The 17000-nt window shown below is 41.8% G+C and overlaps 1 protein-coding gene across 3 annotated transcripts in view; it reads right to left on the bottom strand.

Annotated features, from left to right (window-relative positions):
- The window catches only part of AGPS (alkylglycerone phosphate synthase), an 81208-nt gene that overhangs the window by 40847 nt on the left and 23361 nt on the right, over positions 1-17000 (bottom strand). Inside the window, exons 1-2 of one of the 3 annotated variants that reach the window (XM_083841033.1) lie at positions 11388-11710; positions 173-262 (exon numbers count right to left, since the gene is read on the bottom strand). In XM_083841033.1, coding sequence (XP_083697159.1) covers positions 173-262; positions 11388-11560 — 263 coding nt within the window. In that variant the 5' untranslated portion in view covers positions 11561-11710. Of the gene's footprint in view, positions 1-172; positions 263-541; positions 2204-11387; positions 11711-17000 lie in introns of those variants that run through there. The other 2 variants (XM_083841035.1, XM_083841034.1) reach the window with 2 other exon arrangements.

The following is a 17000-nucleotide window of genomic DNA, read 5'->3' as shown; positions in this document are numbered from 1 at the left end:
TCACTGCTGTGTGTAAAATTCAGTAAACCTGTTAAGTGCAGAACTAATGACCTATTCTATGAGATACAGGTAGCTTTCTGCTGCTTTCAGCTTAACTGAACAGTGCAGTTTTTAAATGCTTTTCAAAAAAATACTAAATTAAATACTTTACTGATATAAGTTTCCAGCTTACCTTTTTCCTGTAAATTCTGCTTGACCCTTCTTATTGAATATGAATTTTGAGTCATTATACCCCCATCCATTCCACTTCAGAAGTTCTTGCCTTAAAGGAGGAAAAAATAGTATAAATATATATAAATACGGTATAGAATAGTATAAGTAATAGCATAAATATATACAGAGAGAGTGTTACTGACAATGATCAGTGGTGACTATTTCAAAAAAAAATTTGCAACTCAAAGAAACCTCTGCCTCAAGGCAGTTGTAACTCCAGCTTTACATGCAAGGTAACTGGGTGCTGATCAATTACCAAGGGCATTCATTACAGAGATAACACTACCATGGGCTGCTGACATACTACCTGTGCTGTAATTAGACTTGCCTTAATCAAAGCCCGTTTTCTTCAAACTGCCTGTACACACGGCCTTTAAGGAATCAAATGGAAGAAAACATGGGCACTTAGTACAGCTGTTTGAAACCGACATTTCAACAAGCCTTTGACAAGCTTAGCACTTCTTAAGCAAGCTTTACAGGGAACTTCAAGTACTTAGTAACTGATACATTTTTGTCAAACAGCCAGTGCACGTTGCTCCTACACACTGAGGAATTGACTAAAATTGCAGCCAAATTAAACTGTTTGATGAAACAGTGTCTAGGACTGCAGTCTTTGTCAAGGCAAGATTTCTCCCTCTGGTGACTGAATGGAGTATTTGTATACACCCGATCTCTGGTTTATCAAATTATGTAAAGTCAGAACAGACCTGATATTAATAAACCAAATTTGAGAAAAACTTAAGCAGCGTCACCCTATTTTTGAAGGGTGGCTCCTTCAAGGCAGTGCCAAAATAAGCTGCTAAGCGTGATGCATGGAACAGGGCAGAGAAAGCAGCAACAAAGCTAGAGGTGATCAGACAGATCAAGACACAAAGGACCAGACTAAAGGAACTGCCGACATGTGGTAAACCGAGTAAGTGCAGCTTTGAAACCACCACCAGTCCTGATGTCTGTAGGGACAGACACCTCTCCCCAAATTCAGGGGAGGCACTATTAAGGCCGTGAGCAGAGATCCACTTAGGAGCTCTTTCTGCTAAGCTGACTTAGTTCCCTGTTCCTTGCCCTTCCTGCAGGCCTGCTTTCCTAGGTTGGTGTTAAAGTACCTGGTGCTTTCATCAGGTTTTAAAATACCAAATGGAGGTTAAGAAGTCAAATTTTGTAAGTTTTCAGGATCGACTATTCCTGAATGAAATAAGCATATAACGGTTTGCTCTGAAAGACAACATAGCTCATTAGTGGTGTGTTGAGAGTAATTACATAAAACTAACACTACAGTTAACATGTTTGCAGAACAGCTGGTTCTGAAACATCTCAACTACCTCCAACCACACGGTCAGGCATTCCCCCTGGCATAACGGACAGCTTTGTATCTCGTGACAGGTAAACACAACAGGAAGTTCACTGCAAACATCTAATTTTCACATTCAGTGCTATACCAAGCAATTCCAAGGTTTCTGTTTGGAGGCAGCAAGGGCTGTTTTGTACTGAGTCATCTGACATTTATTCCCTCCTTTGTTCCATCACACCAGGGAGCACTGCCAATCTGGGAACCGCCATCTGATTTACGTATAGTGGTTCCTAGCACCTCACGCCCACACTGCATGGAGTTAGAGGAAATACTGCATGTGGCTTCCTAAAGAAGAAGCCTAGAAGACCAGAATATAAAGGAAAGTGTCTGATTACTCAGCTCCAATTCATAAATGACAGGGCCTCTGGTAAGCAACATGGCCTCTCTCTAACACTTGTCATTATTCTTGTTTTAAACTCAGTGCTCATAAGTTTTATATCGTACCTGAGTTGTCTCATTTAAAGATGACAGCTTTCCTGTTCAGCTACATTGACTTCAACAAAATGTCAGGCTCATTAACCCTACTTTTGTCTTTTGACATATATGGACTATTTTAGCCAGAAATGTTAGAAAGTGATCAGTTCTTCCTTGCCTTCTAACTTTGAAACGCTAATTTCAGTACAGAAATGGATGAAGTGCTAAACATAGACATGTTAAAAGCAAGCTTTGGTTTACATTTTTGATATTATATATACACACACTTACATATACACACACATAATATATGTGTAAAATAAGTAATGATATTGCCTGAAGGGAAAAAAAAATGAAAGAAAAAAGTTACCATGGAAACGGTGACAATAGGAGCAAGTGTTGCAGAAACAGCATGCTTAGGTTAACTGAATTTAAACATTTCACTTTCGTTACAATGCCCAGAATTGAAATACTAGTTTGACTTGATGTAATAAGAGTTTATATATATTTGCATTTTAACATCAAAGTCTTTTCAACAAATAAAATATCTCTTCACTTTTCTGAAGAACTGGCTATTGAATAACCACAGAGACACGAGGCAGGAAGCTGTGCAGACCACAGCGCACACAATAAATAAAATAAAGGCGTTTAAAAATCGCACAGAAGCCCACGAGGTGGCAGCCTTCCCCCAGCCGGGGCAGGCTGAGTCCTCCAAACCCAAGCATTTTAACTAAAACAACATCTGCCAGCTCTCTCCAAATCTCCTGTTTTAGTGACAGGCACTATGACTGCTTGAAAATGTTTTCCTTTCCCTAGGAAACTGAAGCAGCAGCACAGGGCCTCCAGCAGGAACCGAAGCTGAGCATCCAAAAGTTTAACTCCCATGGAAATTACAACATAGATGCTTATTTTCAGCAGTTCCAAATTCATGCCACAATTACACACCAAATAACTACACACACAATACATAGAACTGACAATCAAGAAGGAGTTTTTACTTTTAAAAGAAAAAAAATATCACCAACAGTTAGTGATAGCCTTTTATCTTCCAGGTGGGTCTAAAACACGTTGATAACATTAGAAGCAGACATTTTTTTTACTTATGAAGTTACAAGATTATGTTCTGTGAAATACTGGAACCAAGTTAAAGTAATCAATGAATTTTACTTCAGCAGCAGCAGCGGGTGATTTAACCAAGAGTGCCAATGCTGAACTCCTTGCCTTGTTACACAGATACACTGTCCAAGCACACAAACCTCAACAGAACTCCCTTGGCCTTCCGCAAAAGAACTTGAAGATCTAGTGCATCATACAAACTGAAGCAGACTACTTTGCTAAATGGGCAGTGATCATTTCTCTCATTTTCTTCAGCACAGCCACCCTACGGCAGGATGGAAGATGGTGCCATCCAACCAATCAATGCGACTCGGGTGGAGCAGAGCCAAAATGCCCACAGCGATTTCCCCACAATACCCACCAGCGTTTTCAATTCAGTCATTAGGTGACGCCTCGCCTTTAAGCACCACACACCTAAGACACACACCGCTCCTGTTGTGCCACCCAAGAGCCGCCACGATCTTGGAAACCAGACTGAAGCGGGAGCTGGAAGGGCTCGCACGTGGGCTGGCGCGGGCTGCCTGCCTCACATCGCCACACAAACGCACGTGTCCTCCCGGCTGTGGTGCTCGAGGCCAGGAGCAGGTGTGGTATTATGGTGCTGCGTAAGGAGTCGCAAGGCAGGACGTTACCCGAACACACACCGGCCAGCCACTCCAGAGAGCTTCTGGAGACAGCAGTAAACTAGGATTAGGTGTCTGGAAATTAGGAAAGGGAACGTAGCCCAAGGAACCACTTCAAGAACTGCTTTGTGAAAGCATTATTTATCCAGAGAAGAATGACAGGCTACAGGCGGGGAATATCTGCTGTGCTCGTCATACTTCTGCCCTTCTGCAGAGCCTTCCCCTGCAGCAAACCAGAACTAACCGTTCTCAAGTCAAGTAAGATGCCTGTTTTTATAAATTGAGACACATTGAGGTTCTTCACCCTGCACTCCAGATAAACCCCTGCACTTACACCTAATACTGTTGCTATTCTGTTTGCTAAATACCTCGTACAGCAACATGAACCTGGGTTCACATTTACAGGAGTTTAAATCTACTGTAAGCTGAAAATGCAGACACAACTTTAGGCATAAAAGACTTGAAGGAACCAGACACTCCAGAGTACTGTTGTGTGGTGGGTTTTGTTTGTTTGTTTAAAACTGTTCTGACAAAAAAGTTAATTCTCCTTACCCATGATACTAGACTCAACTACTTCATTACTCCACATTTCACCATGTTTTAATTAGCAAAGCCCCAAGGAACAAGTAAATTGGTGTTTCTCCACTGCTCTGTTGTAGAAAGCTTATGTTATTTAGTGAATTAAGTGAATTAAAGATTAACCACTATAATCAGTATGAAGAAAATCAAGATATTATACCTATGCTTCTCAGTATACACTTAGCCAAATTATGATTCTTATGCAAGGGACTACCTTAAAAGAAGCTATTTCTATTCCATATACTACTTCAGTCAATACCAGTTTCATTTTTATCTTTCAAGGGATTGCTCTACTGCAAAAATACATGCACATGGCTACTTCCAGGCAGTAAAGGAATAAGCACTTAAATGCTTTTCAAACACTAGAGATCAGTCTTGTAAGAAGTATTTCTTGAAAGCTTCCAAATGCAGGAAACCTGCTTCACTATCTTCGAAAATTCCATTTAACAAATGAACAGTATGCTGTTTATTTTCTCAAGTAAAACAAGCTCAGATCCTGGACAAGACTGTTTTACCCGTTACATAGAAGATTTTTAGCATGCTCTGTAGCAAATTCACCAGATAACCACTAAATAATACTTTTTGGCCTATACAATCAACCCAGAAGGCTTACATACAAGAACAACGTTTGGATGTAACAAGGCCACAGAGACATCATGCTTGTCCATCACACTGAATTGACAACTGATTTTTTCATATTTCACATTATTTATTCTCTACTAAGAGGTATAGTAACATTACAGTAAACTCCAGCTGACTGCAACCCTTACACACATGGCAGATGTTTTTAGTTTACTTCCAGTCAAAGTAGCTTCTAGGAAGTCAAAGTAATTATTGTAGTCTATTGTGTTAGCAAAGATTGTTCTATTCAACTTCAGCAAATCTTAGGCTTAACTAAATAGCTATATACATTCACTTTCTTGTGCAGCAGTTAAGACTTCAGTAGATATCAAGAAGTTGATCTACAAAATTCTGCTTTTCGTGTAAGTAGCTACTTATTTTCACGTAACAATCTATATTGTACTTTAATATGTTAAGCATGTTTTACACTTTTATTTGCATGTTTTTTCTAGTAAAACGTAACCAATGAATACGTTTGGTTTACTTGATATCAAAAGATCTAACAGGATAGTTATTATATTTATTTAAATTCAATTCTGACATTTCTTACGTGCCATCTGCCCAAAGACATGACTACTTAAATAATAGATAGAAGTTGCTGTTGCATATGAAGTCATGTTTGCCTTCAAATGATGACATCTTCTTTAATCAGGCTAGTGTTTCTGTGAGAGAATCAGATTACCTTATCTGCTCCTATACTTCAAGCAATAACCTTAACAAGCAATTACCTGCTTTGATGCAATCACAAAAAGCCTCCTGTGAACTGCCACACCTTCCTCAATGCAACAGGCTTGTGCTCTTTGATTTAAGACTCTAAAGGGACCAGCCCTTTCCTTCTTTGCCTAAAGTTTCCACTACCTTAAGCTCAGAAGCCAGCTATGCCAGGATTTAGCTTAATGTCAAGTTTTGCTTAAAAAACACAGTTTCCTAAAGAGTTAGTGCTATTACCAACACTTAACAAGTCACACATGGAATCTAATCTTTCAAACAAAACTTTGATGTTGCTTACTGAACTTAAGATACTTACAGTAGAAAAGCTAAGCCTAAGAAACACTCCCTCCACTCCCCGGACTTCCTTCAACCCCTGTTGCTCACCTTACACTTTGGTGTTATCATCCTCCAGTCTCCAATCTAAACAAATCATGAATTTAGCACAGAATAGAAACTGTTATACAAGAAGTCTTTAGAAGTTTTAAAGTACTCATAAGAGCATAGATGCGTATTCCTGCAAATACCAGGAATTCCTCTTTACCAATGCAGTAAACTATCCTAAGGAATGCAGTAACCATGAAATCACAAATTAAGCCCTTCATTCAGGATAGGTTTCATAGAACAGCATTTACAGATGAACTAGAATAATGCACATTTACCTCATCAATTACAAACTAGCATTCGCACTAGACATCGTTTAAATTTACATGACACAAAAAGCATACTGCAAAGAAGGGTCTCAGTATTGTTGGTAATATGATCCCTCTTTTAAGTTACTTGTTAAATTCAAGAAGCATCTTTATACACTTGTCTTAGCATCTTTATACACTTGGCTTATACACTTCTGCTTGGCATAGTCATCATTGTTATCAGCAAGAATTGCAAAAGTCCAGATAAAGACATGTTGATTCAACAAGTTACCCTGAACAGCCTGGGCTTGAACTTGCTAAAGGGCAGGTGGCTGGCTGCACATTCACCCCTTGGCCTATCCTAGATAACAACGTGCCCATAACAACCATAAGAGAGCCACAAACCTCTTTTCATCCCATATGAAAAAAGCTTCCCCACAAAGAGATGGGAAAATCAGGAAATCCTGCCCTGCTTTTTTTGCTCCAGGACAGAAAAAAATTAAGCTTATGAACCAATGGATCTATCTTTTATTACACTTCATCAATACTCCCTTTTAACAAGGGACAATTTTTTTTTTTTTAAGTTCAAGTTAGTTACAATACGAACTATTACAGCTAGATTAACATCAGGGCATGGTCCACCTCTGAAGCACTCTTCCTTTCTAGCATATATAACAATTACCCCGGTACAACTGTGTCCTGAGGAATTATAGTACCTTACTGTTTGCAAAGTAGCACAAGCTGAACTCTTCATGTACTTAATCTTCAGAATAATTGCATATCAGTTTTTAGCTTAAGTCTCACCAGGAAAATGGACTTACCAGTCACCAAAAGTCAACAGCATAACGTAAAGTTTTGAAAAAAACACTTTTAAGGAAGAATTCTTTTCCAATTCAAGATTTTAGTAAGTTTTTTAGCAGGCCCATCAACTTTTTAAAGCTCGGACACACAGCGATTTATAAATGTGACCCCCACCTTCCACTGCAGCGCTGAATTAAAATATAAAATTCAAACCAGGAATGGTACCAAGAAGTAATATCTCTCCACTCTTGTTGTGCATAAGGCCCTCCACTCACACAGTACACTCTTACAGTGCATCCTTCCTTCAAGACAATGCTCCTCTAAGCATAATGTAGCTTGTATTTTCTGATAATTTTTTCCTTTTGATAATGCTAATTTTATAAAATAAGAAGCACACTGCAATCTTTAAACATATCAACTTGCAAACGTATTGGTTTGCCTTCACAGGCGTTTTTATTTTGAAACAGGGACAATTAGATGAACACCCACAGAAACTCAGACACTCTCCTTCCTATCCTCACTGGTGATGAAAAATGGCTGGGTAAGATCCTTACCCGCATGGTCTACAGACAGTCAAGAAAGCAATGTTTCTACAGGTCAGTGTCTAGTGACTACAGGATAAATATTAGAACATTTTTTTTTAAGTCATAGCAAGTCTTCTACTTTGCAGAAGCAATACAACACAAAGGGAGTGTTGTATATAGATCTGGTGTGTCTCTCAAAAGCTTTGACTATTCAAAACACTACAGGAAAGATGCAACAGGCCTAAACAACACAGAATGTTGATTAAGGTACCTAAGGTGCAGCTTTGCTAGGAAAAGTTAAACTAATAGCTCAAAAGAGGTAGAAAAGCTGAATCATCATAGACAGATTTAATAGGAGACTGCAGGAAGAAAGCATCTGGGTTTGGATTGTCGTAATATTGCTGAAAGACACGCAGCACCACTGTACCATCTATAGGTCAGTTAGGCTTAACAGATTTTTCAGTAACTTATGAAAACACTGTCTTCAGGATATTCCTAACACAGGATGTCACATTAGTTTCTGAAATCCTCACTATTCTTCCCTTGAGTGGTAGGTAAAATAGCTGCCAAGTTCAGTATTGTGTCTCTCTCGAGTTGCGATTATGCAAAGATATATGCTTAAGCCCTATTAAACTAATAGACTGAAAAAAAAAATTAACTCGATATCAATATAAAATTTGGTACAGATTAACCTGTTTCAAGCCTAAAGGTAACTTACAACTTGGTGCAATAATTGCACACTTGGTAAGTGTGAATATTCATACAGACCAAAGCTTTCCAGAAGCACTTCACAAGTTTCAAGCTTTATTTTAAGCAGTTTCAGGACCTTCTAACCTGCTTGAAGACCTAAAGACACTCACAACTCTGACAAAGTTAAAGTACTTAGGTGTCTTCTGTTATTTGAAAGAGCAGCTTCACTGGGGTCTAGACACCTTTGAATTGAAATAAAGAAGCATTGCCAGAGCAGGTCAAGCACGGAACACGGCACAATCCTTTTTCAGCAAAATATAATTAACCAAAGAACCCAACCTCCTTAGACTTGGCTTTACACTTCAAAGATCTATTGTATTTAACCGGCTCATCTCCTGCATGCTCCATTGCTCAGTACTCACATCCTGAAATGCAAGTTCAGCTATTAACCTTTCAGGTCTAACACATTTTCTACAGCTTGTACACACTCAAACAAGTGCTCTAGCACTAGTTTTTTTATGCCTGATCACCACCTCAAAACCCCCACAGGAGCTCCAGACCTAGCCTCTTACACCCAACATGATCTCAGAGATCAGACTGTCTCCCTGCCTGATTCTCCAAGCTTTCGTTTAAGAGGTGCTTTTTTGTTGTTGTTATCAGTTTTGCTTAGGGGCTTACCAAACGAAGGAAACCATATATTCAAACAAGGACTGTTAATTATACTTTTGCCAAAGATTTCTGTCCACACAAAGAGCTCTGGGAAAACTTTCATTGCATTCATCATAGCACCTAGCCTTATACAAGTGTCTTTGCACTACCAAGCAAAACTATCACACAGGCGAAAGTGAGCTTAACTAAATGCTGAGAGAGCCCAGTACTAAGCCTCTCACCAGCTGAACAAAGTTAATAAGCTGATTTTTAAAAATTCCTTACTTTTAGCAAGCTTCAGATATTTGTTATAGTCCGTCTGTAGCATTCTTCAATTCCATCCCAATAATCTCTTTACCTTCTCATTCAAGCAAGAGCACCTTTGTTAGAATTTAATAATTTTAAGGTGAACAACTTCAGAAATCATGTTATTTTTTCAATATAGTTTAACTTTCATCTTCAAATCTTACCCCATCCCTCCCACGTCCTCTCCAGACTCCCTTAACACACTTCAATTTATAAGGCCTCACAGAAGACCTTCCCAGCTGTCCATGGATATTCCAGACCCCCTAGACCTTCTCCATCTTCACCAAGTAATCTCAGCCACCAAGACAGCCACTCAGACCCACCTATAACTGACAAGAATTCTTCTGCCCAATATGTTCCCAATCTTCTGAATGGGACAGCCAGCTCCAGATCAGCTGGAAGTCACTGGAACAGGACTCAGGCATTCATCACTTACCACATCTGAATCACTACAGGCAACAGAATCATCGCCACCTACCCTCCCATCACTCACTTCAAAACTTATTATCTTGAAATACAAACTCTACCTAGCTCCTCATACCCAAGGTAATATTAAAGTATCACAGACTTTTTAACACCTACCACCTCAAGTATGTTTCACCTAGACCTTCATATTCAGAGGGAACACCTAAAAATAAGAGGTACAGATCCTCTAAGGTTCTATTTCGATACATACAAAAGTGCTGGGCTCTAGGTACATCAAGACAGCTGCACCTATGATGGGGACCAAACTTTCCAGCAGCTCCCTTACATCCTCATAGTAAAGCATCCTGCAGTTGCATCACTTTGATCATAAATTCCTTGAAGCAACATAACATTATTAATCTAGAACAAGTTGTATGGTGCGGAAATATCAGTTCTTCACGTTCCTACAGTGAATACCAGTATGGGCGGCCAACGTCATTAACTTGTAGAAGAAGTACAGGTGTAAGTTCACCATGCCTGTGTTTCCACAGAAGAAGCTATCCTTAGGGTCACATGCATCTTCACAAAAGCATGTTTCTGCCGCTCTTCAGGGATGCAGGAACTGGCTGTAGAAATTACATGAGAATTCATTTAAAGTAAATCTTTGAGAACTAGCTAAACTGGTATTTTTCAGAAACAATGATTTCTTCCTAAGCTCAAACCAAAGAAAAACTCAACCTGGAATCCAACAGTTTTAGAACAACCCATTTCTCTTAGTGAACAGCGCTGCTTGACGCATCTCCTGCAAGAACATCAAATCCCCTCAGAGGGAGGGGATATCAAAGGCTTGCAAACTCTGTCATATGCATGAAGTCAAATGTTACATCCCAGTCCTCTGAAAGCAGCAAGCTCGGCTTGGGCCATGCATGATCTGTTAGAATAATTGAGACCATCCCTTGATCTCACAAAGCTTGCTTGAGAAAAGAGGTTCAGAGCAAATCACAGGCTGAAGGGATTTTCCTCAAAGGAGCAACAACTCTCTTACCCGCTATTTGCCCTACCTGCCTCCTGAACACCTCCACATGCTACCAGAACAGACCAGTGCCTGTGCACAGCCTGATGGAGAGCAGTAGGCTGTCTACAACCTAGACCATAAGATGCTCCTGATGGACTACAAGCTAACCCGTGCATAGGAAATCCACATCTGAAAACGGGGAAATCGTGAAATAATCACAAGATCATCCTACCTGAAAGGTGAGCCTCATGATGACAAGTTACACGAACCTGTACCACGGTGCCTTAACTGTGTCACTCAATTTACCAGAGAAATAAATCCCAGAGCTAGCAGGACAATTCACAGCTGGACAGCTGTGCCGTTTGCTGTGCCATTCGTCCTCCCTCGCTCTCACGTGAGCTGAGATGCTCAGCTCCTAGGTGCCACAAGGAACAGAAAGAGCGCCCGACAACACGCTTACAGCCGAAACGTCGGGCAGGGCCAGCACACACCGGCAGCACACCGGTGAGGTGCAGGCTTCCCGGGTCTCCCAGCCGGGCGCAGAGGGCCCCTCCGCCAGCCCGCCTCCCGCAGAGCCCCCCCTGCCCACGCACCCCTCGCTCCAACGGCCGCAGGCCGGGGCCGCCTTTCCCGGGCTCCCCCGGCCCCTGGGGCCGCCTCAGCGCCCGCCCCGGGTCCCGGCCCTCCTCCGCCGGCCCCGCTCCGCCCGCAGCGGGCAGCCCGCGGCTCGCCGCCCGCACCCACCGCTTCTTGGGGATGGAGCCGGCGGCCGGCCCGGCGGGGCCGCCCTGCGCCTTGCAGGGGCTGGGGGACAGCGCGGCCCGGCCCGAGCCCCGCAGGTGCCCGGAGATGATGCGCAGCCGCCGCCGGGCGGAGGACGGGGACCCGCCGCCGCTTCCCGCCGCCTCCGCCGCCATCGCGCTTCCGTGTTGTGCCGCCGAGCGCTGCCGGGTGAGGGGTCAGGCGGGCGGAAGGCGCCGAGCCCCGGTCCCGGAGCCCCGATCCCCGCCGAGCTGAGGGCCCCGGGCCGGCCCGCGGGGTCCCCGTGGAGGCTCCTCTCAGGCACCTCCGTCGCGGAGGTGTTTGCTCCTCAAAGCGGGGATTGCCTCAGCTCATTACGAAACGCTCGTTGGTGGCGTTAGCGTAGGTGGGGTGCTCAAGGAACTGGTTAGTGGGGTGACAAATTGTCCTACAGGAGTTACAGATCTTATCGCTGCTGCTGACAGCAGTGTCCCAGCGTGTGAATGGAGGGCTGCCGGCCCTTCCCTTTCCCCTCAGCTTACAGGTGCTTTGCTGAAACAGGCAGAGAACCTGCACCTCAGTACGTTTATCTGCAGTGCACGCATACAGCAGTGGAGTCAGGAAAGTGCTGATACCACTTCTACCATAGGTTTATACTTCAAAAAATTTACTATTTACATTATTAGATGGTATCAGTACAAGTGAAATGTTTTGCCCCCAAATAATCATCGCCTAGGTTTTTCACATAGGAAGATGATCATATTTTAAACTTAAAATTCAATATCCACGTAATAGCGTTGAAGTTATTCAGATTTCTGTCATAAGTGCCATGGTTGCAACAACAGTAACAAAGTCTTCAAATGGTTATGCTATTTTGTGTTTCTACTCAAGGACTGTTCAGTCTAAATGCAGGGCCCCAGCTTTCGTTGACAATGTCTGCATGATCTCCAAACAAAACACTGAAATGCTCCAGTTTTTTAACAGTACCTTTGGCTGTGGAACAAGCCAGGTTCCTATGCCAAGTGTCTGCCGACTTCACACACTCAAGCTACCGTGTTGTGTAGTTGTCTTGGAGTGCCTCATGTGTCCCAGTCAAGTGATTCGGGCTGGTTTGCATCTATTTCATTGAAGACTTGGGGGTTTTCAAGACGAACAGGTCTTGAAACCTAACACAGCCACCACACGGGTTGAGGAAGGCTCTGAGCGACACAGGCCCTGCGATCACACACCCACCCCAACCTGGTGGCTTCACACACAACCCATGATCATGCCAACATCTTAACCTGGCACAACTCACCAGCCTCTGCTTTGCACTCAGTGCAGACCTATGCTGCCTCTTGCAGCTGATGCGGTCTTTCTGGCAAGACTCACACCTTTGAGATCTGCTCCGAATTCCCTGCAGGCTGTAGGACAGGGCATGGACTCCCCTGGCAGGATGAGAACCTGGGACCACTGGCTGCTTCTTCATTCCAAAGAGGCTTGGAGGTGAACAACTGTCCCACCTAAAATGGTCTGGGTTTTGCATTGTTTGTTTATTTATTTATTTATTTATTTTCTTCTCCAGACATCAGCCTAGCCCATAGCCATTGCTTAGCCAAATCCCCTCCTGTGTGGCTTTACGGGAGAGAAACAAACCCTGGTGGGTGGGAATATATTCCTTTCTGTAGCCAGGACAGCCAGCAACATGTACAGAACTTCCATACAATCCTGATCGTGAGACAGTGTGAACAGCTGGGATTCATCCTATAATACCAGCACCATCAGAAGGTGGCAGTCTTCAGGGACAATGACCATTCTAACCCTGCAGAGCTTAGCCTTTCCTGATTACTGACTGCTGGGCAATCTTTTCAGTTTGTCCAAATCCACCATCAGCTTAATGATACGCAAGAAATAAAATAACATCATATGGCGGATCCTTTCATTATCTGTAGCATCTGTGAGGTCATGGGGAGGGCCATGCTATACAGATTCCTAAACTATGAAGAGGGAGAAGTGGGATTTAAGGGAAGATAAAGATGTGATACCAACTCCAGATAAGGTCTGCTGCAATGAATCATGCACCGGTGTGCTTTGGTCAACTTTGAATTTCCACTTGGGAAAAGATGGAAACTGGAAAGATTTTAAAGGGGAAGAGAAAGAATGGCAAGAGGGTTTTGTTTGTTTCTTTGCTTGTTTTTCTTTCATCAGAGAAAGAAAAAAGACTGAACAAACTGCGTTTCTTAAAGACGTCTCAAGAAGATATGTTATCAGTCTTCAAATATGTAAAAGACAGCTGTGAAGTAAAAGGGACCAGTCAATCTGTCCATCATGTCCCTGCTATGTTGGTGAGAAGCAGTGAGCTCAAACTGCAAGGTATTACTTCAGTATTTGTATGTATTAGACTACTTTCCAATAGCAGTGAAAATGAAAAACTGTTGTAGCCTGCCTAAGAACAGAATGAAGTCACCTCCATTAGCTTTAAGAACAGACAACACACCATCTACCAGAGATGGTACCAGTAGAACCAGATCTGCTCAGGGCAAGGCAGTGGGCTAGCGACCTACTCAGATTAATTCCAACTTTGTGAACTGAAATACCTTACACAGTTGAGGCCTACTTTGTTATCACACACAACCTACTTTCATGATTAGCTTTAGCAGTTTGATGGCACCAGTCAGCTTTATGGAAATCTTGAAGTGGAACACTAGTATCTGTGTGATTATTAATACTTTCATAATGATATTTTGCCTATCACTGTTGGTTTATTTGTTCATTCCTTCCTCATGCACCCCTATGCTTGTTCTGTCATGTGTATGAAATAAAATCACATGAAAATTCGTAAAACTCTTACCTTATCCTCTTTCAAATCCCTTTCAAGGACCTATTTCTCCCTTGATAGTTCAGTGCAATACCTTTCCATTAGCTAAGTAACTAGCAGAAAGTTCTCTAGGGAGCAGCAACTAGCAGGAAGTTCTCTGGGGAGCAGTATGTAGTGCACAAGCAGAGAGACTTTGGTTCAGTTCCCTACTTCACATGCAATATCGGTGTCTCTTTGAGTCATAGCTCTCCATAAAGAAACCAGGGGTAACAGTATCTCCCTGCAGAGATTGACCAGAAGATAAATACACTAAGGTCTGTGTGACAATATAGGATCAACCACCGTAAGACCTTCTGATTGAAAGCTGTACATAAAAGCCAGGTATTATTACCATTTGTTTTGCTTTTATTCTCACCATGGCCAATTCATCTTACGCCTTTTGTGTACTTGACTAGAAAATGGTCTGTAATTTTCCTGGGGCAAGAATTGCACTAGTTGCAATGTGGTCTCAGCTTTAGGTTAGGTTTCTGGTATTACTGCAATATAAACAGCTGTTCCGGCAGTTTGATAGTTTGGTTATGGAGTTAAATTTCCCCCTGTGAGTAATTTGTATACTACTTTCTGAATTAACTCATGCATATCTGCATTTAACTATCTGCTGCTGTGGAGGCAGTCTTTAGGGAACAAACACAGATCTCTCGACTGAGTTTCCATTCACATTGTTTACTGAAGTGCTGGATATAGCTGGAGGGATTTTAAGTCACTGTTATCTAAACCGTTCCACATTGTGAAAGGTTTGCAGACAGACACTACGTTCACTGTAGTCAGCTTCAGATTTTGCTAGAATCTTTCTCTGCATTGCACTCATTGGTAAGGAACAATCATTTGTAATGGGCTCATTTATTTGATCCTGATCAGAGGAGGTTGCAAGTCAAAAATAGAATATAATATCTGATGAGAAACATTTATCACTACCTCAGAACCTAATTCTCAAAAAAGTTCCGTATTAGTTTTCAGGTGTGTGCACCTGGAGATTTAACTGAGGGGTCTTTTCTTACTGTGAGAATGAAGAGTTCCTGGCAGCACTGTGAATGCATTCCTCAGCTCCCTTGGAAGGACGGCAATCTTCATGAAAAGGAGTAGGAACATAATATATTGGCAGATCATGAGTCTGCTCTTTCTCACCATTTGCCGGAAGTGAACCACTGATGTATTTTCAAAAAAAATTTCTAATTGGTTCATATAAAGTCTAACTGATCAGTAGAAGTGCTAAAAAGAAAACTTAGCAAGCACAACAATATTGAAAGTAATGTAATTGTGACAACAAAGAGAAATACGATTTCAGTAAAAAATCTAGCAGATCTACAAGGTGGTAGTTTGAAGCATGCTAATTGTTGCCAAGCCAAAGCAGCAGGATTTACTGTTCCATGAGCTTTCTTTCCCACACACCTGAGTGAATCTAAAAGTGTGAGTGGGATGCAAACTGCATTGCAGAAGCAATGAGAAGAGCAACCTAAAGAATCCACTGTTTTCTAGAAAGATGGAAAATGCTGATTTTCTATGACATGAACTAGTTTTTCCTACACTGGTAGAAAAAAATAGAGGCAGAAGAGTTAAGTAAAACACGCTGAGCTTTAACTTCTAATTGCCATGATTTCAGCAGGCGAAGAGCAAAAATCATGGAGCATCAAAGCCATTGAGTCCTTTGATAGTTTAAAAGTGACAGGAAAGAACGATGCAGAGGTATTGTGGGGTATTATAGATCATATTTTGTGTAACAATAACCAGCGATCTTCTGCACCTTGCGTTAGACAGTTCTTCACAAGGTAAAGTTATCATGAGTTAGGAGTTTAATATGCTATCAGTAGTGGTAACTATGGCAAGCAGACAATGTAGCTTCAAACAGAAACAGAAAAAGCAGTTAAATTTACAAACAGATAAACTTTAATTCAAAAGACTTGAATGACCAAGAGAAATGTTGACAGTACCCAAGAAAAAGGTTATGTTAGTACAAGGGATGCCATCAGGGGCCTGGCGGCACTACCAGACCTCACTGGCCCTGACCAGCCTCACTTTGCTGTAGCCTGTTTAGGAAAATCCCTAAAGTGAAAATGATTAGGTGATGGCAGAATATTAGGGGGAGATATCACATATGCTTTATCTGTTCTGATTCTTCCAGATGTCTGTTTGTGGCCCGCATCAGAGACACAATACTCTGCAGGATGGACTGTGGTCTGAAGCAGCACGGGGATTCTTCAGACCTTATCCCTGACAGGTTTTAAAATATTAGCTTAAATATTTCATGCGTCAGTAAAATGCCATTTTTCTCCTAGATACACTAACTGAAAAATACCATTTTGAAACAACTTCCAAAGGAACACCACTACATTTTTCTGTACATCGTTTGGAATGACTATACTGTAATTAAAATGCTCTTTCTCAGATTTTTAGTGTACAGCAAAAGTAAGGGATTTCTTCATAACAGATGAGCAGGACATGAACAGAGCAAAAGAACTATTTTTTTTTTCAAGATTCTTCATTTCATGGGTCTACTTGCAAGGTTAAAACAGAAAAAAACGCCTACTCAAATAAGGTGTGTTTTAGATGTTTCTCTCTCCAGTCCAATTCAGATGTGATTGACACTAATGTATGAGGAACACCTTTTTGTTCTGTATTTCTACAGCCCTGTACAATAAGCCAGCACCTACAGAAAAGGTGGGGTTTTGGCTGTCCTAGGAACAGGATGGGTGTGGAACATCCACAGCTGAATCATGAGCTCAAAAGAGGCTTATGAGGCAATAGATGGGGTAAAAGGGCAT

This window comes from Anser anser, assembly GCF_964211835.1.
Source record: "Anser anser genome assembly, chromosome: 6".
Classification (NCBI taxonomy): Eukaryota; Metazoa; Chordata; class Aves; order Anseriformes; family Anatidae; genus Anser; species Anser anser.
Note: the sequence above shows the minus strand (reverse complement) of the source record. Positions and strands in the feature narration are given on the sequence as shown.